The sequence below is a fragment of the Lytechinus pictus genome, chromosome 4 (genome assembly GCF_037042905.1).
Source record: "Lytechinus pictus isolate F3 Inbred chromosome 4, Lp3.0, whole genome shotgun sequence".
Taxonomy (NCBI): Eukaryota; Metazoa; Echinodermata; class Echinoidea; order Temnopleuroida; family Toxopneustidae; genus Lytechinus; species Lytechinus pictus.
Window position 1 is genome coordinate 31,391,355 of NC_087248.1, and position 25,267 is coordinate 31,416,621.

Consider the following 25,267-nt stretch of genomic DNA (forward strand, 5'->3'; position numbering starts at 1 on the left):
TGGTCATTTTTACGTTTTTGTGCACAGTTTTGAAAAAGTGGGGACCGAAGCCTACAGCCCCCCACCCCCCCCCCCCCCCCTGTTCGCCGCGGCCCCTGTTGAACACTTTTCTTGACTCTATGCTCTTCGGTAAATGAAATGAAAACAATATTGACCAATCATTAATCTTCAAGCTATACGCTATAATAGACCTCTCTTCTCATTATAGGGGGTTGTTTAATCAGTAAATATTGTAAATTGGTGACGGCGCGGTAATATGTATTCTATTGGCTGGTTTAGCATAGTGAGCTAAACACACACTGGGATGACCACACTCTCTTATTATTGATATTAAGCCCTGTTCACACTGAAGGAAAAAAAAACGAGCTGAAACGTTTTGAAAGTGGAAAAAACAACTGAATTATCGATTGCTTGATTTCAATTTTACATGATTTACAAATAATGTCATATAAACTCCATAAATTTCTATTGTATTCTTTCATGAATGCTGAGAACATTCTTGTAACATAGAAGCATATATGGATTAGCATGATTAATGTGTCTGAATATTACATTGAATGCACAGATAAAAACATTTGTAAGTTTTATAGAAAATTGCATTTATGCAATATATATGGAGGGTGGGGTACTCAATCATGACGTCACAGTACTATAACTTTCACATCTTTCATCATAAACTTGTGAACGAGATTAGACTAAGGGCCTTTTCACGCATGAGTCTTGAATCATCATTTTAATGATTGCAATTCGTCTTTAGAATCATCGGACCTTTCACACGCTCGCTCGAAAGCTGTGATTTGAATTCGAATTCGAATTCCCGAGCGAAGGAGGTCCTTGATGACTTGTAAATCAAAGCACTGCATCGCAAATACAAACTACGATGAGTGCATGGCAATTTTATCATCTCCGGAAGTGCTTGAAAGGTCACGTAAGCTCCACCCCCAAAAAAATGTTTGGAGGTCAAGCCTTTCACACGCAAAATTCGTATACCGTAATTTGAGTGAAACTTAACTGGAATTCACCCCCAGAGTAGAATTTGAATTCGTGATTCTAATCATGTTCTAGTTTGGTTTCACACGTACTAAAAAAAAAAAAATCGCCATTAGCCTTATTTTTTCACTAGAATCATCACGATTTTTTCTGTGTGAAAGATCGGTAATTTTTATCAAAGCAAATAAGGCGTTTTCGAATCTTTAAATAAGGAAATAAATGCATTGAGAAGAGTCAGGCATATACATAATCCTCTGATAATATAGGCCTGAGCATGCGATTTCAGGCACTCAAGTCAGTAACGACTTACAATTAAGGAAATTTTTAGATAGTGTGAACGGGTTGATCAGAGAGCCATGGAAGGTTGGTCTGTTTCACGGGGTAGTTTTAGATTTGTGTACTTTTCTCTCTTCTCCCTAGTAACCACACGCTAATACGGTCTGATATGATCACTATTACTGTATTCCAGTCAGCACTCTATCAAGCTTTCACATACACGTACAGCAACATACATGCACTTCATTACTTAGGATATTTCCAAGTCCCAACTCATTCAGGCCCAATTTTGTGAACTTTCATCCAGGATTTAATGTGGTATTAGTGCCGAAGTTTTGTATGCAATTATGCAGGGACTTTAACTCGCATGAGGCGCCAGAGACACATCAGGTAGTTATTAATTTTTACAATATGATAGTTCATTTTTGCAGTATACACAATATGCTTCTGATAGATCTGTTAGTATTATAGTCCATGAATATTGCGAATGAATTGAAGATTTAGTTATTGTGTTCTATGACGTTCTTAGCTATATTGGCCCAAGCACATTTCAAAAATGTATATTGTAGTCTGGTGCATAATTGGGTTAAGACTGCAAATAGTATACACAACTTACAGCTTAAATGTACTGGCAAAAATACCTGCATGAAACAGGTCTATAAAATTAAAGTTTAGAAATCTTCAAAAAAAATTACCACTCGTGATAATGAAAGAAGCCAATATTGTGTATTTGCCATGACGCAAGAGAGTCTGAATTTATTAAAGGTCAAGTCCACCCCAATAAAATGCTGACTTGAATAAATAGAGAAAAATCAAACTAGCATAGTGCTGAAAATTTCATCAAAATCGGATGTAAAATAAGAAAGTTATGACATTTTAAAGTTTCGCTTATTTTTCACAAAACAGTGATATGCACAACTAGTTGAGTCAGTGGATGATGTTCATCACTCACTATTTCTTTTGTTTTTTATTGTTTGAATTATACAATATTTCATTTTTTATAGATTTGACAATAAGTACCGACTTGACTTAACCATATAGTGTTAAACAATGCTAATTCCACATGTTCAGGGAGGAATTAATCGTTTTTCACTTGACAATGAGGACATAATTAGAATATTTTATATTTCATACAATAAAATACAAAAGAAATAGTGAGTGGATGACGTCATAGTCTCCTCATTTGCATACCAGCCAGGATGTGCATATATCTGTTTTGTGAAATTAAGCGAAAATTTGAAATGTCATAACTTTCTTATTTTACATCCGATTTTGATGAAATTTTCAGTGTTATGCTTGTTGGATTTTCCTCTTTTTATTCAAATCAACTTTTTGTTGCGGTGGACTTGTCCTTTAATAATAATTATGATGATCTGTATTTAAAATCATTTGGGTTCTGGAAATCCTCTTCCGAAAAGGAGCTTTATTCATATTCATAACTCGCAAGTAAAGTGGGAGGTAGTTATACAAATAGCCGAAATCAGCTTCTCTCATCAATCAAATTCTCAGCAATCTAATTTTATGCCTTTTTTGTTCAATTTAATGATTCTATGTGTTAGTAACTTATCCCCTAAAGCATTATTGTAAGAAAACTAATTTGTTTGCTAGATTGGATGTTCGTTTCAGGCTTTTTTTTTGTTTAGATATTTGAATATTAAAGTGATACACTGTGCATCAAATAGTATCCTTTTACCATGTTTATGTAAAAAAACGCTTAGCACTTATTTATAGAGTGAAGTATTTTTAGATAATTTCAAGCTCGCCCTATTTTCGACGGAGTCTGCAGATATTTTAATTATTTCTATGCAGTGTATCAAAGATACTTTCACTCTGTATGTACATTGTTTGACAATTGTCTTTCCTAAATGTATCAAACGTATTACTCGATGAAAAATATCCCAGAAATTTGAACACGGGACTGCAGTATTAATTCAAATCAACCAGTCATGACAGTTAAATCTATTCATGGTGACGTGTGGGTATTTCGTTAGGGGTGACGGATGGGGGCAAGGGTGACAGCTTTTATATATCAAAATAACGGAAAACGTTTCTACGTTTTCCGTTATTTTGATATATAAAAGCTGTTTTCACGATTCAGAAATTTCTCTTTGGTACTCTTTCTTCGTTCGTGTTATTTCTCCGTTTCCTTCCTCTTCCTGTTTTTATCTTTATGTTGACAATTAAAGGGGGCAACAGATCCCTGTACCTCCACCCCTGCATGGAGCAAATTATGTTGCAAATTACTACCCCCCCCCCCTTCCCCGGAACATGTGATACCACCACTTTTCTTCTCAATACTTAAAGCAACATTAAAATGTTTATAATGATAATGGAATAAGAGCATCAACACCTGCAGGTATATTACGCAGTTTTAGAAAACATTAAAATCATTACGATGGCAACGAAACATGTTTCTTGGCTTATCATACACGAATGAACGTTACCATAGTAACTATTTATCACAATTAATTGATCCAATCGATCGACTTTGAGTAACATTCATCAATCTCGCGTTATTAACCACTCAATGTATATAGGATGATGAATGCATTTTCATTTCATAAATGTGCTTGGGTAGAAACACCTAATCAAAATGATGTGAAGAAGAAACAAAGCATTTCCAATGCTAACCAGCAAAGTATTTTACCTTAAAAACAATAAAAATTCGCGATTGTCGATATTGAGATTAATTGCGCTTTTAAACGAACTGAATTATATGGCGTCACTTTGTTTTGTGAATTACAGGGGCGTTGATACATGTTTCGGATTGCGGAGGGGTGAGAAAAATGGCCCAAAATTATGTAACAGAACATTGAACAAAATGACAATTTTGTATGTTTAATAGTACATTTACGACAATTTCAATGGTTTTATAGAGCTTTCCAATAATTTGAATTAAACAATATATTTGCATTGAATATTATGAAAGTTGTCATAATTATGGGGAGCAAATCGATATATTTGCCCATAAATATTTCTATGGGGTCGATCGCCCCCTGATCCCCTCCCCCCTGAATCATCGCTTCTGGTGAATTGCATTGTGATCACATGCGTTTGTATGTAGAAAAGATCGATTAATTTTTTTTATTACGAATTTGAAAGTTGATAAGCAAACCTATCATGATGATGAAAAATGCTTCCTGCAAATCAATGAAACCTTTTCAATTTTTGGCGAACTTTTAAAGGATACAGATATACAATGGTTGTTATCGATTGATGTGATGGTATTAAAGTGCAATTCGATCTGTCTTCATGAATAAAACATCTAATATCTCTATGAACCAACGAGTTTCACACAATAATAACAATACGGCATTCTGTTTTAGAATTCACAGTGTTATCATCGATACCCACAATAATACGTTTATAACAATAGGCCTATTCTGAATCCAATTTTCCATTAATCGTGAAAGTACAGCAACAAATATATAGAGTGTTTACGCGATTATACCAAGAAGTATATAAAACACCTCAATTTTCTTATTTTATCTATCGTGTTTTGTTTTCTTCAAATTCAATCTCTAGCCAAAGCACATACATTCAATATGTGTTGCTTTGTTTGGTTAAAACTATTTCACATTGCTTTCTTCTGCAGCAAGTTCCAAAGAAAACTTGAATATTAGTTGACTAATCTGCATAAAATTTAGTAATTATTTCAATGTTGTCTGTATGACCGTTGGAAGTCCCCCCCCCCCCATATACAATAACACATAATTTGGAATTGTATCGATACGGTTACGCGTACACAACTTTCATGCCTACTTCCATGCTTGGGGTAACAAGATAAATACAAATTATATATATAAAATCCTCAACAGCAATTGCATGCAATTAATTCATACTTTTTATTATTATTTTCACCTCTTGATACAGATAACAAAAAGGGGAGCACAGAAGCTGTTGCTGCCGCTGCCGAAACACGAGCAACCCTTGCCAGACTAACTGCAGAAGTAGCCGAAGCTAACCGAATGGCGGCCGAAGCTGAAAACGCTGCCGCTGAAGCAAGAGCGAAAGCTGCCGAAGCCGCTGACGAAATCACCGAAGCCAAAGACAACCTAGAAAGCATCAAAGAGAGGGAGCAAGTCGAAGAGAAGGATAAAGAAGAACAGACATTGGCAAACGATGCTAAAGATGGATCAGATAATAGTGTTGAAGAAGAGGGAAATGAGAAGACAGCTGAAGCGGGGGAATATGACGAGAATTTTGAAGAGGAATCTGATGAAGATACTGAGAACAAAACTGACGACAATAATGAGAATACGAAGAAAGAATTAGAGGAAGATGACGGGGATAAAGCAGTAGGAGAAGAAAGACGAACGGATGAACAAGAAGAGAAGGCAGACAATAATAAACGTGCATTGACACCTCGATTATCAATGAAAGAGAACCTATTAGAATGGCCATATCATGTGTGAGTAATTATATTGATTATTATGATAATATAAACCATCATAATATTGATGATGATAATAGCAATGATGATTATGATTGTATCATCATATGTAATACATGATGAGGCGAACTTAGGGGGCAGCAATATAATGACTATCATGACGATTGCGGCTTTGCTTTACTCTGTATCATAAAATTCATGCAGTGGGTGGTGCCACGATGAGGGGGTGTTGGGGAGAGAGACAGCCCCTGATTGTTCAGTCACTTTAAAAAACAAATTAATGAAAAGAAAGAAGAACATTAAATAGATAGAGTCTGGGGTCGATATAACACTAAAATGAACATGTTGAATGTTATTCATTTGTTTTAATGGCGTTCTTATTTCGCCCCTCCCCAGATAAAAACACCGAAACCTCCTGGCGCTGGTAATGTGTTCCTGGGAAGGGATCTTTTTGCTCAGCGATGTACGGATTATTCAAGAACGTAGAAAACGTATGTCAAATGCCCTTCATAACAAGGAACAGCACAAAAGTCTTTTGTCGAAAATTGGTGAATCAATTGCAGTTCAGCCAATGAATCTGGACAAGCGACATATCTGTAATCTTTCGTTGCCTCCGAAACAATAAACGTGTTCCGGTTCACCAATTTCTAACAAAGGCCTCCCAGCTGTTCTTTGTCATTTGAGGATATTTTGTTGAATCCTCCGTACATCGCAGAGCAAAAACTCCCCCAAAGCTTAAATGGAATGCTCTGCTGATAAGGTTTATTACTGGATGATTTTATTGATATCTTTCAGACTTCCCTTGAAAGTAAATGGAGAGGAAGAGGTCGGATGTGTTATTCGCTTTAAAGATGATTTCTTCCCGCCCCCTTCATCACTTCACCTCACCTGCCACCTACATAACAACCTCAGTACTAACGCAATGGATGACAGCCAAGAAATGGTTAGCAACGTAGTCAGACTACGCCATGAAGACGACGATGATGACGATGAGGTGCATGACGATCTCGGGGCTCCCATCGTGGTAGCGATACCGTATACAGTATCGGCAAGGATGACGAGCACGAAAGAGTTCATCGTCAAGATGAGAGGAAGAAATGATGAAGATTGGCAGACAGTTGCTACCCTGGCAACTGAAAGTACATTTATAGAACAAAAGGTAATTATATACTTTCCTTATTTGAGGTAATTATTATACATGTAGAACAAAAGGTAATGATATACTTTCTTCCAGTAAAAATAGCAATCATCATCTCAATAAGACAGTGTTGATTCATCATCATCATTTCTATCTTTATCATTATTGCCATTTTCAAGTATCATCGATGTAAATTTCATAATCTTCTCGAGGCCACGTATTGAGTCAATCACACTATAGAGGATGTGAAAACTCTATAGGGCCGACAAATCCAATTGATTTATGGTGACTTACAGTCAAGGCTGTTGAGAAATCGTAACTCAGACTTTGAATGAACTGATGAAGTGATGTTACTAATCTTTATGACGTTTATACACAGGGTCCGTTTGCTGAAGTTAAGACCAACCGTCTTGCATCATTTGTAGTGGTTGCTAGGCTAGCAAGAGATAAACAAACGGTTACTAAGAAAGGTGGAACCTTGAAATCGTCTGCTGATCATCGAGTTACCATCACGTATCCTATGGGAGCATGCAGTCTCATCAGTGTTACTTTAGAGGTGAGGTTACATCCTTGTTTAAGAGCCCCATCTCAAAACCTAAACATGACAACTCTGCATCCCTATCCAAAGTAGCGTTTCACAAAATGAGTAACCATAGGAAATGTGTTTTTCAGCCATTCAAAATCAAGTAAAATTGTCAGATCTAACAATTAAGGTTGCCAGCTTTGTTGATGAAATACCCTCCTGGAAGTTATGATAGTTACTAATTAAGTAAAATCTAACATTGACTTTGCCACGTTTGACCATCTGCACTGTAACCAAAAATCTATATACTTAAATCTTGTTTCACTATTTTATACGAACCATTGAAATCAAATGATGCATAGTTGGTTTACCATATCACATACAGGTTCAACCGGCTGAGAATGTAGTAAGCGAGATTAAATCCCGTCTTCGCCACTGCTCAGAGCTTATAACAGCCAGTCCTATCATTCACCTGACCCATTCTACAAAAAAACACTTTGAGAAACCTGTTACACTAACCATACCATGTCCACCCAACCCTCACAAGAGCAATGATGCTCCTGGAGGAGCGGGGGATTCTACTGGATCAGCAGGAGGATCTGGAGGAGGAGGAGGGGGAGGGAAGAAAGAGAAGTCTTCCAGCAATATGGACCCTCTACATCCTGAGGGTGTGGTCGTCATCAGGTATAGAAAGAGTTTTTCGTCTTTTTTATGATTGGTTGAGAAATCCTCCTAAAATTCAATTTTTTTATTGATGAAATGCAACTTGCGGAATATCCCAGCCATGGCGTAGTTTCCTTCAGCAAGTAATTCATCCACATTGTACTGCACTCAACCAAGGTGAGGTGAATGGGTACCTGGCAGGAATTTATATTCCTTGAAATGCGTGTGCGCTGTAATCTTAGTAATCACGGCTGCCAATTAAGCTACAGCTGGGGTAATAATATCCAAGTCTTTTGGAAGCGCATAGAGACATTATTCATAATGTGATATGCGCTATACTGTATTATTATTATATACACACATATAAACTCAAACTCAAACATCCAATCCCACTCATACTACGAAATAATATTAATAACTCATATCAGAGGTGTAATGTAAATTGACCAGTCTTTAGCTCCAATTTGCTTCATCCAGTGCTGATATCATTCGAGGAATATATAAATACTCTACAACCATGAAGAGTGAAATTAAACACTTTCGTCTTTATTTCACGATAGATTTACTCCTATTATTATGTTTAAAGAGAGTAAAAAGAGTATACTCCTTTCAGGCAAAAATTTCACCTATTATTTTTTCCAGATCAACCAAGAGTAGTATCTTCGGCGGTGATCCTTCTCAGGACGCCCTCTATCTGTTAGCCAAACAGGAGCAAACCTCACAATGGAATGAGCTAGATGATATAACTATCAAACAGATAAAGAAAGACGTGGTAGCTATAGATTTCAATGAACCGGTTAGTAGGTAAGACTCACTGCGCGTATCTATCTCGTACCTGCAGCTCGATAAGTGATATGATAGCTCTCAGTGCCGTATCTCAAAGGCTTTGTCAGGGATGGTATTTTTTTCTTACTACAAAACTTAAAGACTGTTAAGAGATTCTTTTAATACAAGTTTCTATTATAAATATGACGATTATCATGCACCGATTTATGATGGCATAACTTGCTCATAATTTATATGCATATATATATATATATATATATATATAAATATATATATACACTCGGCAAAAAAAGTTCTTGGACACTTAGAAAACTTAAAATATTTCATATAGATATTCGATTAAAGGCAAATTATTGTATGTCAACATGACCAGACAATATTCCTCTTCCAGTATGACATGACATTTTCATGTTAACAGTCGTGCATGGGCGGTTAGATGCTTTAAACAATAGAAATGTCAGTAAAAGAAAATAGCAAGAAATGGACCATTCAAAAGCTAATGATCATGGCCATCCTGTAGGCATACGTTCAACAATTTCAACAGGGGGTTGTCCCCATCGAGCGAACATTGTCCAAAGATTTCTGGATGACCACAATGTTCAGCGCTTGTATCCATGGCCCGCTTGTTCACCAGACATGAACCCGATTGAACACTTGTGGGATCAGCTAGGAAAATCGGTCAATCAAAGAATTCAACCAGGAGACACTCTTCAAGATGTCCGGCGTTATCTCCTGGAAGAATGGGCCAAAAAACACCCCAGAGCAAATTCGCCGACTTGTGACAAGCATGCGACGTCGATGTGCTGCACTCATTCAGAGCCAGGGTGGACAAACGAGATATTGAATTTTCTTTTGCTTATGCCAAGATACTGAAATTTGACATTTTTTTCATCGACTAACTTTGACTTAAAATTCCAGTGGAAGAGTGATGCATCCAAGGTGGATAACTTTCTCTTCTCTTTTAGAGTGGTATTTGACTTTAAGTTTGCTTTTATCATTTAATGGATATTTATGCCACATAAACTTTCACAACTGAAAGAATGACTGATCGTTTTATTGCAATTTTCTTTTACTGACATTGCTATTGTTTAATGCCTGTAACCAGCCATGCACTGACTGATCCATTTCTTGCAATTTTCTTTTACTGACATTGCTATTGTTTAAAGCATTTAACCGCCCATGCATGACTGTTAACATGAAAATGTCAAGTCATACTGGAAGAGGAATATTGTCTGGTCATGTTGACATACAATAATTTGCCTTTAATCAAATATCTATATGAAATATTTTAAGTTTTCTAAGTGTCCAAGAACTTTTTTTGCCGAGTGTTTATGAACAAAAGTTGTGTTTTTTTTTACAAACATAATTGTCATTTCTTCACAATTTCATTATTTCTTTTAAGTTTGTTATTCTCTTATTCTAATTCGCCCACTTCCTTGGTCATCAGCGATGACTATCGAATATATATAGCTATTTTTGAAAATTCACACGCCCCGTCTGCTGCATCCATGTTTGTTTTTTTATAAAAACCATTATAGACCTGTTCAACTTGCCAGCTCATGTAATATTCCGAACCATTGCACTCATAAACGTTTGATATTTGTATACTATCCTATAGGTTGGTTATCTTACGGGTTGCCCAGGAAGCTCGCTACCCTGTCAAGAGCATCGCCAATACCTTCGAACTTGCTCTTCAAATTCGATATGCTAAACTGGTATTCATACCCAAGGAAGACGAGCCTCACCGAGCAGTGGTTACATGTGTGCCTTCCAAACAGTTAGACAATGTCCTCAGAAAGCTTCTTAATGATGGTTATGACGGATCACCCGATCATAGCGATGATATACCAATGACAGAGGGACAGGAAATTACACTCAGGTAAGGTCCTAGGCCTCGAGCTGCTGCATCGGTCTAAACTTTCCCAGTAACTTTGTCATCCAATGGTCACACCCAAAGGTCACATCTATGGAATCCTCCCATTTTGTTTGGCTGTTTATCATGGTAGTAACTACTGGATGGCAAACTTACCAAAATATAATTACTTTTATATATATATATATATACAGCATGCCAAAATTGTCATTCCCAAATTTTAATAATTAGTGACAGACTTTAACATTGTATGTACCCCTCCTTTAAAATAACATCACACTACTAGTATACAAACCAGCTAACCAGCGATTGACTACAGTGGTTAAGTTACTAGGAAACTAGAAAAAAAAGTTCCACTACCAAGAAGAAAAAAAAGTGGAAATAAAGAAGAAAGGAAAACGGTAAAATCTAATATTATATTATGCTGAATATAATGTCAAGAGCTATCACAACAATTAAATTTTCACTTTATGAAATTTTCACTTAAAAAATGTCAAAGTCCTCGCTTGCTCGCTTTGCCCGCTTTCGACTTTTTAGAAATGTTCCAGTATACAATATGTTGTAATCCTCAAAATCTTTGATCCATTACGCCACTGTTCAGAAGGACCAAGAACAATTCATTGGAACAGCAGCTTAACAATAATAATAAGTTCTTGAACATATTGAATCAAATATCCTTTTCATTTTGTTATTAATTTTTATCAGGTTCAATGGCAACGTTCAGATGGTAGACCGAAATGAATTGAAAATTAATTTTCATTCTAATCGTCGGATCTTTCACTTCATCGAGTTGAAAGAAGTAAATCGATTTGGAAATCACAGTTCACCCGAGTACCGAGGATGTGCTGAGTTCTATGGAAAGGTAATCTTTGTCTTACGGGTTTATGATTCATTTTGTCGACAATCAATTGGTCAACGTCTCAGGTAGTCTACTACCACATAGGTTAAACCCGTTTTGATCTGTATAATTGTTTTGAAATATACTACCAATCATTTAGCTTAATTAGTATAAGCACTTAATCTAAATCAAGTTCATAAAGATAGTCTGAAATGAAAGGTCGGAAATATAGACTCAACAGGATTTTATTCTAAGTTTTACTTTACCAGTAGATATGATGGAGAGTTAGGTCATTATAATTTCATCTGTAAAGTAATTCTATATAATGTATGTTTGTCTCATCTTGTTGCCATGTTAACAGGCTCGCATCACACTGGAAGACATGGAAGACCCTGAGGAAACTATGTTGAAAGAAGCAGAGGCGAAAGCAAAGGAGAAAAAGACAGAGAAGGAAAACAAACCGATTTCATTAAAAGATGAGAAAAAGATAAAGGATAACAAGTCTTCAGATCAAAGCAGTTTCTTCAAGAATTCTCCTGATTTACTCTGCAAGCTTCATATTGCTCTACCAAAGGTAGGGTCAGAGTGCTAGACTTGTTCAAGATTTCTTTATTTTTTCTGTATTTGATTTGATTGTCTTTCTCGGTTTCCGTATTTCCTTCCCTTTCATTCCTTCCTCATTCATATTATTTCTTTATATTTCTCCCCGACAATTTCACTTTCTCTCAGTCATACTAGGAAGAGATTCTATATCTAAATGCAAATTAAGAAAATCACATGCACTGTGTAGAAGAGGAAATAAATATTTCATGCTAAGTGCTTTTTAGAATCGAGAAATAAATGCACATTGAAATGATTGAAATTGAATTTAAGAGATAAATATAGAATAAGAGACAAACATACAGGAAGGAGAAAGAGTGAGAGAGAGACGCCATATACCATTACTATAAATGGCATGGCTGTCATCGAATCTTTATTGTTAAATACTAGCCTGCTATAGCTCATCATTCGAGAAATTACTTTGTGCTTTACTGGTATAGCCTAGGCCTATGTTTGATAAAATATATTGTATTGAATGCATGACGAATTTGTTTTTGTATTGCAGACTGAACCAGACCAACCGCTTCCTCCAAGCCGGTACAGGACTACGGCTATAGATGCAGGAGGTAAGAAAAATATAATTCTTAATCTATATCCCTCCCTTTCTTTCTCTGATGATGATGATGACGATGATGACGACGATGATGATAACGATGATGATGATGGTGGTGGTTGCGGCGGCGGCGGTAGTGGATGTGGTGGTGGTGATGATGGTGGTGGTGGTGGTGGTGGTGATGATGATGATGATGGTGATGATGGTGATGATGAAGATGATGTTGATAATTGCTATTATTATTATGTTTCAATGACGTGTGTGATGATGAGGAGGAGGAGGATATGTTGTAGGTATCGATTCACAGCTGATCAGTCCTTGAGACAGAAATATGATAAAAATCACAATATCGAAAGGAAATTATTCCCTTAAAACACCATTAACATCAGTTTTTGTCTCACCTGCATAGCAGAGTGAGACTATAGGCGCCGCTTTTCCGACGGCGACGGCGACGGCGGCGTCAACACCAAATCGTAACCTTCGGTTAAGTTTTTTTAAATGACAGCATAACTTAGAAAGTATATGGACCTAGTTCATTAAACTTGACCATAAGGTTAATCAAGTATTACTATACGTCCTGCCCGAGTTTCATGTCACATGACCAAGGTCAAAGGTCATTTAGGGTCAATGAACTTTGACCATGTTGGGGGAATCAACATCAAAATCTTAACCTAAGGTTAAGTTTTTGAAATGTCATCATAACTTAGAAAATATATGGACCTAGTTCATGAAACTTGGACATAAGGTTAACCAAGTATCACTGAACCTCTTGCATGAGTTTCACGTCACATGACCAAGGTCAAAGGTCATTTAGGGTCAATGAACTTTGGCCGAATTGGGGGTATCTGTTGAATTACCATCATAACTTTGAATGTTTATGGATCTGATTCATGAAACTTAAACATAATAGTAATCAAGTATCACTGAACATCCTGTGCAAGTTTCAGGTCACATGATTAAAGTCAAAGGTCATTTAGGGTCAATGAACTTTGGCCAAATTGGGGGTATTTGTTGAATTACTATCATAACTTTGAAAGTATATTGGTCTAGTTCATAAAACTTGGACATAAGAGTAATCAAGTATCACTGAACATCATGTGCACATTTCAGGTCACATGACCAAGGTCAAAGGTCAATGAACTTTGGCCATAATGGGGGTATTTGTTGAATTACCATCATAGCTTTGAGAGTTTATGGGTCTGACTCATGAAACTTGGACATAAGAGTAATCAAGTATCACTGAACATCATGTGCGAGTTTTAGGTCACATGTTCAAGTTCAAAGGTCATGTAAAGTCAATGAACTTTGGCCATGTTGGGGGTATTTGTTGAATTACCATCATATCTCTGTAAGTGTATTGGTCTAGTTCATAAAACTTGGACATAAGAGTAACCAAGTATCACTGAACATCTTATGCGAGTTATAGTAGTTTTCAAAGTCAGCACTGCTGCTATATTGAATCGCGTGATGCAGGTGAGACCGCCAGAGGCATCCCACTTGTTCAAAATAATGAATAATTGTCTACAATTGAAATTAATGTAATGATTGCTTGTTTTGTCAGGTATGGTGTGTAACTCCAACCTAAGATGGTTAGCTAGTGAGCTTGGTAATGAATGGGAATCATTAGCTGGATACCTAGGATTGAAAAAGAATCGTGTTCAGAGCATCAAGAGAAACAATCCTGACGCGCAAGAACAACAGGTTAGTCACATCATTTAATTTATAGGGGTACTCCAGGCCCGGACTCAAGGCTGAAAATGCCGATAGGATGTCAACTGATAAAGAAAATCCAGAGAAACATAACTTGCTCAGTGAATTTTACTCTTTTTATTTAGAAATAATTAAAGCTTCCCGTTGGCGACAATTAAGTACAAGTCCAGAATCAACCAGGATTTTTTTGAAGGGGTGCTTTTTGTCCCAATTATTTGACGAGCTCCCCCCCCCCCACATAAGAAAGAGACAATTTTGGTTATTGTTTTCTCTCTTTTTATTTGTTGTTGTTGTTGCAATTTTACGGATACACCCGTACTTTCACACTGCCCCCCCCCCCCCCACTCTAGATTCACGTCTGCATAATTCGTATATCACTGTGTCTTGTGTATATTATGCCACCCCCCCCCCCCTTCAAAGATGTCTGGAGTTACTTTAACAACAAGATTTTCTTAACATAATTGGAACATAACTTTGACTTTATTCAATATCTTTTTTGTATTTTCTCTAGATCTTTGATATGTTAGTTACATGGAGGAGTAGCTTACCCAAGGCCTACAACAAGGATAGGAAGATATTATCTTCATTGACTCGCTGTGGGAGGTATGATCTTGGCGAAGAACTGCGATATCGAGATAGCGAACCAGACAATGAATACGCAGAAGACTTTGAAGATTAGGAAGAATTATATTTGCTATTTACAAAATGTCATCCTTTTGTCTCATTCTTGATAATGATCAATGAAATTACACATATTTGTAATTCTATTTTTGTTTTGTCTAGTGTATAATATATGTCGTAAACAGTATGTAAGGTGCATGTTCATCCCCCTTCTTGTCTCTTTGCTTTTCCTCTATCCTTTTTTTTTATAGATATGTTCCTCTATCCTTTTTCCCCTCTCTTCCCCCTCTCTCTCTCTCTCTCTCTCATTTTTTTGCTGCATCTTGTTTTGAAAATGTTCATATATTCATAATATATATATATATATATATATAGTATAGTAATAGGGTGGAGCGAGTTGCTTAGATTTTAGTTGTACAGACTGTTTCCCCCTGAGGATTCATCAGCAACTAAATCAAATTTAATGTTGAACTAAAGTACAGTTGAATAGAACAATAACTCTAGTGCAGTCAAGCAAACAAACAAAAGACACAATGTAAGGGGGATAAATGACTACAGTGAACAGATAATAGCTATTCTTTAAACTGAGTAAGGAGAATTGGGGGTAATGTTGGGGTGGAGTGTGTTTGACACATAAGGGGGGGGGGGTGTTCTATGATTAACCATAACCTGAAAGTAAAAATTTATTCTTGTGTTTACAAGTTGAAATGAGTTCTGTTCTTGAGTTTATCATTGCTGCTTTCTTGGCCGTGATTATGTGGTACTTCTCCCACAGACACAGGTTGCATCTCTTTGTTTTGTGTGAGTAGGGCTGCGCATGTCTTACGATTCTCCATTTGACTGAGTAGGGCGTTCCTTCATCCTTCAGTCTCCATATGTACTCGCTGAGCTTAGTTTGGTGCCGTTTCCCCCGATTGGTGATGCTTGCTTTGTGGTTTGCGTACCTTGTCTTGGATGGAGTTGATGTGAGCCCGATGTACACTTTCCTGTCCCTAGATGTCACTACCTCGGCTTCATAGATGACATTGGTGGCCGTGCATTTTCCAGGGATCGGACAGTCTTCTTTCTTTCTGCAGTTGCAGGAGTCATTGGCTTTGTCTTTGCTAGTGTCTGTAATCTTGTTGTTGTGAGCTTTTATTGCTGTGGCCATATTGCCAACAGTGCCAAACCAGACTACGAAAAAGCACTTCAAGATGCTGGACACAAGCCCAAGCTGGTATACTCACCGAGACATTCAAAAAGTGGCAGTAAAGAAACCCAACGTCAAAGAAAACGAAACATAACATGGTTCAACCCACCCTACAGCAAGCATGTTAGGACGAACATCGGCAGAAAGTTCCTAGCCCTTGTGGAACAGCACTTCCCAAAAGAACATCAGCTCCACAAGGTCTGCAACAGAAACACACTGAAAGTCAGCTATAGCTGCATGGACAATATGGCCACAGCAATAGAGCTCACAACAACAAGATTACAGACACTAGCAAAGACAAAGCCAATGACTCCTGCAACTTTTATTGTGTATAGCAAGGAGATACAAGCGGTCCCGGCAAAAAATCTTCAGGTCAAGTGAATTTTGACGTTCAATTGCCATTATAATGAAGATAATGATTGTGGGCATTAACGGAAAGACAGATTGTACAATTTGTTCTATATCCTGTAATAAATGTAAATATTGTTCTATCGCCATTCGTTACTAAGATTAGTTTCCAAATAGTCATTATAGTGAATTCCGCTCATGGACCCGTTCAGAAAGGGACACAATCAAACGTAAATAAAAATAAAACCAAACGAGACTTTTTCAACCAATTAAATGAGCGCATTAAGAACGTACGCTTAATATATATATATTTTTTGCTGCGGTTAAAATTAGTGTTGCCATTTGAGGATTTCCATCCCCAAATTTTGAAAATTTTGGGATTTTGAGAAGCCTTTGGGGATGGAAAATATTATTTGGGGATTAAAACAAAATTTGGGATTTTTCATTAATTTTAGGGGATTTTTGAAGGTTTGATAAAAAGCACCAAGATTAGTTATTTTTCAGTAATATGATGCTAACATACGATGCTTTATCCAACTCTATGTAAACGATCTATAGATCATTGGAATGTACATCAGCGCATTTGCAATTCAACCGATGTATTCACTATATCGGAAAAAAATCTGCTGTGTATGGTGTGAACAAACGAGCACATATTAACTTGTTTTGGGCAATTACCATGATAAATGTCCTCTCTTTTTCACAAATTATTGTGATTTGAAAAAAATTGGGATTTAGGGTCCAATTTGGGTATTCTCCGAGTGCCTTTTGGGGATTTTCTTCAGCTGGTTGAAATGCATTTTCTTTTCCCAGGTCAATGTTAATCAAGTTGCTCTTGTTTTGATGATATCTACATCTATTACAAAATTCCGCATTATCGCCACTACCATGACTGAATATTTCTATTGAGTAAAGCAATCGACTTTTTTACTTACATTTAAAAAAAGGAAATCTTTCATTCATTCTGAAAATAAAATTTGAAAATGAATACCTACGTAGTCCCCATACTAGATATAGTTCCAGACAACTTGGTACAGAGTGATTCGTACATAAATAAATTGTGTGTTTTCTCCATGAGACTATTCGTGTAAGTGCGGATGAAGCTACGAATGAATCTACGTACTACGCATGGAGAATCCAGAAAGGGCTTCTTTTATCATTTTAATTGCATTGGGAAAAGTTAATTATTCATTGATTCGTGGTGCGTGCTACAACATCCATCACTAAATGCTATATAATTTATTCTGACAAAGATTTTTTTTCGTGATGAAATTACACGATAAATTTGAAACATTCGAAAAATATTGTTCTTCGACGACAATCACCATAAGAATTGACATCATTTAACTACCCCCTCCCCTGTCCAGAACATTTTCAACGAGATTTAGTAATATTCACCCAGAATGGGGAATTCTCACCGAGACAGAACGCTTACAAAATATATTCAATTTAATTTTAACAAATTATGATTTTGATGACTTCCTTTACACCTGAATCAAGATAGTCTTCTAAAATACTGATCCAAATCAATCATAGGTCCAAGAATCATAAAGTCCAAAGTTCACGATTGACGTACCTCTAAATAACTTAACTGTCCTCTTTACTGTCTACCAAATTGGACGGAAAAAACATTATTATTGCAAACATATTATTTTCAATAGAAAATGCAAAATAATAAGAAACGATTTGTTTGAAAGCTCTGGGTGATACAACAAGATAAATGAACAATTAAAACAAACAACGCAGACGGCACTAACATATTCTACATAACTTGAACCTACAGATTGATGCAATCACTGAAACAGTGGTTGATATGTACATACATACAATTCATACACATCGATCCATGTGAATAATTGAATATCAGACAAACTATTTGGCGTTTAAACATAAACACATAAATTGCAAGGCTTTGGTCTAATGAATAAAAACAATTATATTGAACAAAATGAAAAATTGCGTGTAATTATGTGTGATAGTGGGAGTTGGTGAAATAAATTACTGGACAAAGGCACTTGGAAACTTTCATTCACATTTACAGCATATATATATATATATATATATATATATATATATATATATATATATATATATATATATATATATATATAATGACTATACGAAACTACAGTTACTGAAAAGTGCTCAACTACATGTACATATATAGGAGCTTCATGTAGTATAGTGTAATGTCAGGAGCCTATTTGTATATTTCATTATCGTGAGATGGGGGGAGACAAAAGGAAAGAGGGAGACAAAAGGAAAGAGGGAGACAAAAGGGAAGAGGGAGACAAAAGGGAAGAGGGAGACAAAAGGGAAGAGGGAGACAAAAGGAAAGAGGGAGACAAAAGAAAAGAGGGAGACAAAAGGAAAGAGGGAGACAAAAGGGAAGAGGGATACAAAAGGGAAGAGGGAGACAAAAGGGAAGAGGGAGACAAAAGGGAAGAGGGAGACAAAAGAAAAGAGGGAGACAAAAGGAAAGAGGGAGACAAAAGGAAAGAGGGAGACAAAAGGAAAGAGGGAGACAAAAGGGAAGAGGGAGACAAAAGGGAAGAGGGAGACAAAAGGGAAGAGGGAGACAAAAGGAAAGAGGGAGACAAAAGGGAAGAGGGAGACAAAAGGGAAGAGGGAGACAAAAGGAAAGAGGGAGACAAAAGGAAAGAGGGAGACAAAAGGAAAGAGGGAGTCAAAAGGGAAGAGGGAGACAAAAGGAAAGAGGGAGACAAAAGAAAAGAGGGAGACAAAAGGAAAGAGGGAGACAAAAGGAAAGAGGGAGACAAAAGGAAAGAGGGAGACAAAAGGAAAGAGGGATACAAAAGGAAAGAGGGAGACAAAAGGGAAGAGGGAGACAAAAGGGAAGAGGGAGACAAAAGGGAAGAGGGAGACAAAAGGAAAGAGGGAGACAAAAGGAAAGAGGGAGACAAAAGGAAAGAGGGAGACAAAAGGGAAGAGGGAGACAAAAGGAAAGAGGGAGACAAAAGAAAAGAGGGAGACAAAAGGAAAGAGGGAGACAAAAGGAAAGAGGGAGACAAAAGGAAAGAGGGATACAAAAGGAAAGAGGGAGACAAAAGGGAAGAGGGAGACAAAAGGGAAGAGGGAGACAAAAGGGAAGAGGGAGACAAAAGGAAAGAGGGAGACAAAAGGAAAGAGGGAGACAAAAGGAAAGAGGGAGACAAAAGGGAAAAAAGGAAGAGAAAGGGAAGGTGGAAGATAAACTGTTGTGAGCAAGAAGAGAATGGGAGGATAAAAGAGGAGAGGGAAGGGGTGGAAAGAATCCCAATTAATACTATTACATGTTTGATGTCAGGCACTTGACTGATGTTGTATCCGGCTATACCTGTTTTTCCGAAAGCTGCCATATAGTTACGGCGCTTCTCAGCCAATCAGAATTTTTTTTTAAGTTTCAAATCTGACATCTAGTCAGACAAAAAAATGTTTATGAAACACTTTCCCAGGCTTCAGAGCGGCAACGGTAATGAAGGGGAAGTTCACCCTGAAGAAAATTTATTGTAAAAAGAACAGGAAATATTATAAATAGTATGCAGCGCTTAGTTTATTAAGCGCTATATATAAATGTTGCATATTATTATTATTATAAAAAAATATTGGCGAAGGTTTGAGGAACCATCAAAGAATTAAAAAAAAAGCTATTAGAATCTAAGATTATTTGTTTTGTGACGTCATGGGTAAGCAGCTTCTCTACATCGTCATTTTCTCAGAAAACTGAAAATGGTTTTTATTGTAAATTCAGTTTTTCAATACTCAAAAGATATCCACCCGCTCCTAAAAAAAAAAGAGAATAAAAAATAATTCATCAAAATGAAATTCATGCATTTTGTATTACATAGCATATGGGGCGGCTGTTCGTTAATGACGTCAGTCATGTCACAAATCAAAGACTTGATATTCCAATGATTTTCTTTAATGGATTTTCCTCAAACCTTCACCAATATATCAAATCATTTTTTTCTCTAATTTTTTTCACAACAAAGTTCTCGTCAGGGCGAACTTCCCCTTGAATTCTGTTGCGCTGGTATGATACAATAATCTGGTAATATAAATCGAAATGGTGGCATTGGAAAAGGGCGAATCGAGACATAGCTCATCATGGTTGATAGAATTAAGTGTTGTAGCTTGGCGCCTTTCGAGGAAACACTGCGGACCATTGCTCGGGTTTTAATGTTATTGGCCTCCCTCAGAAACGATTTTTTTAGGGGGGTCAGATCTTCTTATAGCAACAGCTAGACGAGACTCACTGAGATGCTATTTTCCTCATCAATTGATCTTATAAAACTAAAGGTTAATCGATGCAGAGTTTGCTATAGGTCTTATACCTCATATTCCATAAGCAAGCTTTATGATGAAATATTTATAAGATAAAAGAACTGTCGACTTCTTCGATTATTTTTCTTCTTCCTCTTCTTCTTTTTTCTTTTTCTTAATTACACCCCCTTTCCTATTTTTTGTGTGTAGGGGAAGTATGGTTAGCAAAAACGTTCATGTGGAATGTGGAATTGTCATTGTTTTACGATTTGACGAAGAGTCTTGTTACTGACAAATCTCTAAAATTGAAATACAATAAAATACAAAAGAAATAGTGAGTGAGTGACACCATCGACTCTCTCATTGTGATGTGCATATAACTCTTTCATGAAAAATAAGCAAAATTGCAAATGTCGTAACTTTTTTAGTTTACATCCGAATTTGATGAAATTTTCATTTTACCGCTTGGTTGGGTATTCCTTTTTAAATAGTCCACTTTTTTATTCTTGCCTAAACCAGTTGGCCTTTTGGACAATGTGCAATATGGGTCACGGAACCATATTTTCATCCCCTACCTACTTACCTGACTTCCTTTCATTTAACTTCTCTATTTATAGAATGGTAGACAGCATGGTTTAGTGAAATCAAATCAGACCTCAGCCATTGAGTCTAACGTCTTTAATTTTCCTTGCATTATGTCGGCAGAAGAACATTATTTTGGTAGACTTGAGCGATACATTGAAAAAAGGGAAGGAGATGGATACAAGCGTAATGAATCACGAAGAGTTTACTATATACAACTGACCCTCGTATCATATCTAGGTCTATTTGACATATCTTACAATATACACAATCAATTCCAATTAAGATTCAATTTCATACGGCGCGGCGTCCCTACCGTTTGACCTATCGCTTCCGAACCACGGTTGCGAACCAACCATCTCGTATAATATTATACCCCACATTATTACATCAAAAATTCTGATAGAAAATAATGGGAGGGGGGAAGAGGCTGTTGCCTGGCTGCCATGGCAACACAACCAATTAACATAATAATAGAAGACAACGGTCTTGATTAGTGCGGGTGTGATCACAAGTGCTCGTATTACAGGTGTATGCATGTCATTTCATTTTGTGTACATTGGAGCACGCAGACGAGATTTTTTTTGTTTGCTGGATAATTAATCACCGTGGACGTTACCAGATCTAAGGCAGAGATATGGTGAGTCTTATTAAATCAATATTATTGCTATCATATTACTAAGTTATACTTTTCAGGTGTAATCATTCAAAGTATTAGAATTTAAAAAATAATAATCGCTGACAAATTTCGTTCAAGCGCAAGCTTTTGTGATTGATTGGACCGAGACAGGGTGGTGATACCTGTGATACCATGTAATCCTATCAAATTGTTATATGTTAGAATGACTAGTGGAGCGTTGCAAGAAAATTGTAATCATCATTTCAAGTATATTTTAATTCCCTAAATCAATCATATGTCTTGCGATAATTGCTTAATCTGCTTCTTGGCACCGGTGTTGGCTCAGTTGGTAGAGCGTCCGTCTCACAACCGGGAGGTCGGGGGTTCAAACCCCGGCCGCGTCAGACCAAAAGATGTTAAAAGATATCAATTGGGCAAAGCAAATTTTCGGAGAATTTAATTTTATGTCTATTTCGAACAATAAAATATGGATTTTCGTTTTTTTCATTCCATTTTCATTGAAACAAGGATTGTAATCTAATTTGTTTCAGCTAAATTCGATCTATCTTCAGTAAAAATTGCAACAGAATATTTGCAATAGATTTCAAATATTTTCTTACATCACATCCTAAGTTTAAGAAACTGTCACACCCTACGTTTAAGAAACTTGTTGTTAATACACATAATATCTTACTTCAGCTTTTTCTGTAAAGAAAAAAATTTAAATGAGAGGTATTCTCATGGAAGAAAAGGCATAATGGGAGGGGTTACTCCTCTATCCGTGTTTTAAAGAGCCAACTAATCCGGAGTACCATTTATTATCATCATGCAGGGTTGGGCTCAATTACTTTCTTCAATTACAATTACGTAATTGAAGAAATGTTCAAGTACAATTACTTTTACTTAATTACATTTTTTTCATTACAATTACTAATTACTTTTGTCAATTACAATTACAATTCAATTGCTTTCTATAAGTCATAAATCAGATCAATTTATATTTTGTATATAATATTGTAGCACCACCCATTTTGTGCACTTCTTTATAGCAATAGCATCTCCTCTTTCCTCCCTATCACGGGAAAGGATACAGTTTCATGCAAGAGAGCAATATATGGCCAAGGGAAAAGAGAAATAAGCAATCCAGAGTAAATTGAATAATAAATTAAGTAATTAAGTAATGTAACTGAATGTAATTAAAATTAATTGACAGTAATTTAAGTCAATTACAATTACTCTTCCTTCAAAAAATTCAGTTACAATTACAATTACTTTTAAAAATGTACTTAATTACGTAATTATTGAATAATTACTTTGCAATTGAGCCCAACCCTGTGAATGACATCATGCCACTTAAACATGAAATAAATTTAAAATTGTTGAAAGGACGAAATTCTAACGTTATATTTGAACACAAAAGAGTTTAGTTCAACTTAATGAATATTCCATCAAATATGGATGTGAAAATACAATTAGCAAACAAGATACAATGCTGGATACACAAAAGAATATTGAACCATATTTTCGTTTGCAAAATTTGTAGGGTGACGACATTCACTCGATCTCGTGGAGGAAAGGAAAGATCAATATTATTACTATTTTTATGTTGCCGCCTCTCATGAAGAAGTAAAAGCGTGCAGATAAGCATTTTATGATAGGAAACCTGTCTTTTATTTCCACCCTTATCTAAGCTCTTTTAATTTAACAATGAATAAACTAGGACCTGACTTATTATCAGCTAACAGCTGAAGTGGATACTCTCCTTATTTGAATGATAATAATTTTATTATTATAATTGATATCACTCTATCAATATGAATGATTTAAAATTCTATAACAATTATTCAAACTGTAATATTTGTAATTATTCAATTACTCTATATACATGTACAATATGTTGAAACTATTTCTAATCGAATGAATTTAGAGTGATGATAATATATCATTAGCTATGCAGATATGAGACCAAATGAGTTTAATGATGACAACAATTACGACTGGACTCTAAAGGATATGTTGCTAGTAGGGGCTAGAATGTAACGCCACCTTTTCTCTCTCTTGAATCTATTCTTTCCCCATATTCTTATATAACTTCACTACTAGGAAAACCAAAGAGGTGGGCGTCTCCCCCCCCCTCCCCCTCATATGACGCCGCTCAGAAAAAAGGATGAATATGTTGATGACCAGGGAGTGATCCAACATTTTCCAAAGGGGATGGGCACAGTTTTCCGATGAAAATCGGACAAGCAAAAAGAAAAACAGAATAAAAATCACCTAAAATCGGAGGTCATTTCGTCCGCGGAAAATTTGAAAAGCAAAAAAATATATAAATGAATAATGGTCCTCACTTTAAATAAGGGGCACACTTAGCTCTAAGCGATGTATTTACATTACAAATTTTGATTATGGCTCTCAAAAGCCCCCCCCCCCCCTCCCCCATCCGCCAGTGTTGATGACCATCCATTTCCTTGTCCAGTGTCGGGTCAATACCGCAAGTACGTATACTCTACCCACACCAACAGAGCTGTCTCCAAATTGACCGATTGTATGTTTTGTTAATAACGTAATATCTGGGGTCGAATTCACAGCTATGACTGTCATTATACTTTGGAATCCAGGGCAAACAATACTGGATATTATACCAAGCGGTTGTTATTATTAGGCCTACACTCCAAAAAATATTGGGTAAAAATGCTCCAGGAGGGTATATAATTATATGTCCAACCAACACTGGGCATTTTTATTTATCCAGTGTGATGAAAGTTTTGCCCATTCTAAAATAATTGCTGGTTATTTTTTAACCTTACTAGACAATATGCTTCCCGCATTAGGTAAAATACTGCCCCAAATTGGTAGGACATATAATTACCCTCGTGCTGGTTAAAATTTTACCCAATATTTTTACAGCGTACTGCTAATAATGGAAAGGGATGTGGTGAAGGAGGAGGGAATCCGTCTATTGCGAATTTCAAATATACAATTTAAAAACATTATTACACGATAATAATTATTGATGCTTTAAATGTAAACAACACAAGTTTATACATCGCCATTTGTAAAGGCGTGTTTACAGCGCAATTCACAAGTGAATCACAGGCAGGTTGCAATTTTGCTATGCCACCATCATACTCGGAGTCAAACTATTTCAGTTTGTGTTTTACAATCTGATATGTCTCAATTTTTCCTCCGATAATGTAAAGCTTCATGTGACAGCAGCATGTAACATTGAAATATAAAAATCTTATAAAAACGACACAACAGGGGCGACGGAACAGGGGGCAGGGGGCACTTGCCCCCTAAAA

General features: G+C 36.4%; 2 protein-coding genes across 2 annotated transcripts; both read left to right on the forward strand.

Moving 5' to 3' along the window:
- Positions 1–1,457: 1,457 nt before the first annotated feature.
- LOC129258638 (death domain-containing protein 1-like) lies at positions 1,458–15,110 on the forward strand. The gene is made up of 12 exons (XM_064098819.1): positions 1,458–1,656; positions 5,140–5,677; positions 6,455–6,818; positions 7,177–7,353; positions 7,706–8,004; positions 8,626–8,787; positions 10,388–10,648; positions 11,348–11,504; positions 11,842–12,054; positions 12,586–12,646; positions 14,195–14,334; positions 14,855–15,110. Exons 2-12 carry the CDS (start codon positions 5,235–5,237, stop codon positions 15,020–15,022), a joined length of 2,445 nt encoding a protein of 814 aa, XP_063954889.1. The 5' UTR covers positions 1,458–1,656; positions 5,140–5,234; the 3' UTR covers positions 15,023–15,110.
- Positions 15,111–16,399: 1,289 nt separating this feature from the next.
- On the forward strand, positions 16,400–19,715 carry LOC135153844 (micronuclear linker histone polyprotein-like). Its single transcript, XM_064098022.1, has 2 exons — positions 16,400–16,530; positions 18,728–19,715. The coding sequence occupies exons 1-2, from the start codon at positions 16,400–16,402 to the stop codon at positions 19,713–19,715; spliced, it is 1,119 nt and encodes a 372-aa protein (XP_063954092.1).
- Positions 19,716–25,267: the final 5,552 nt, after the last annotated feature.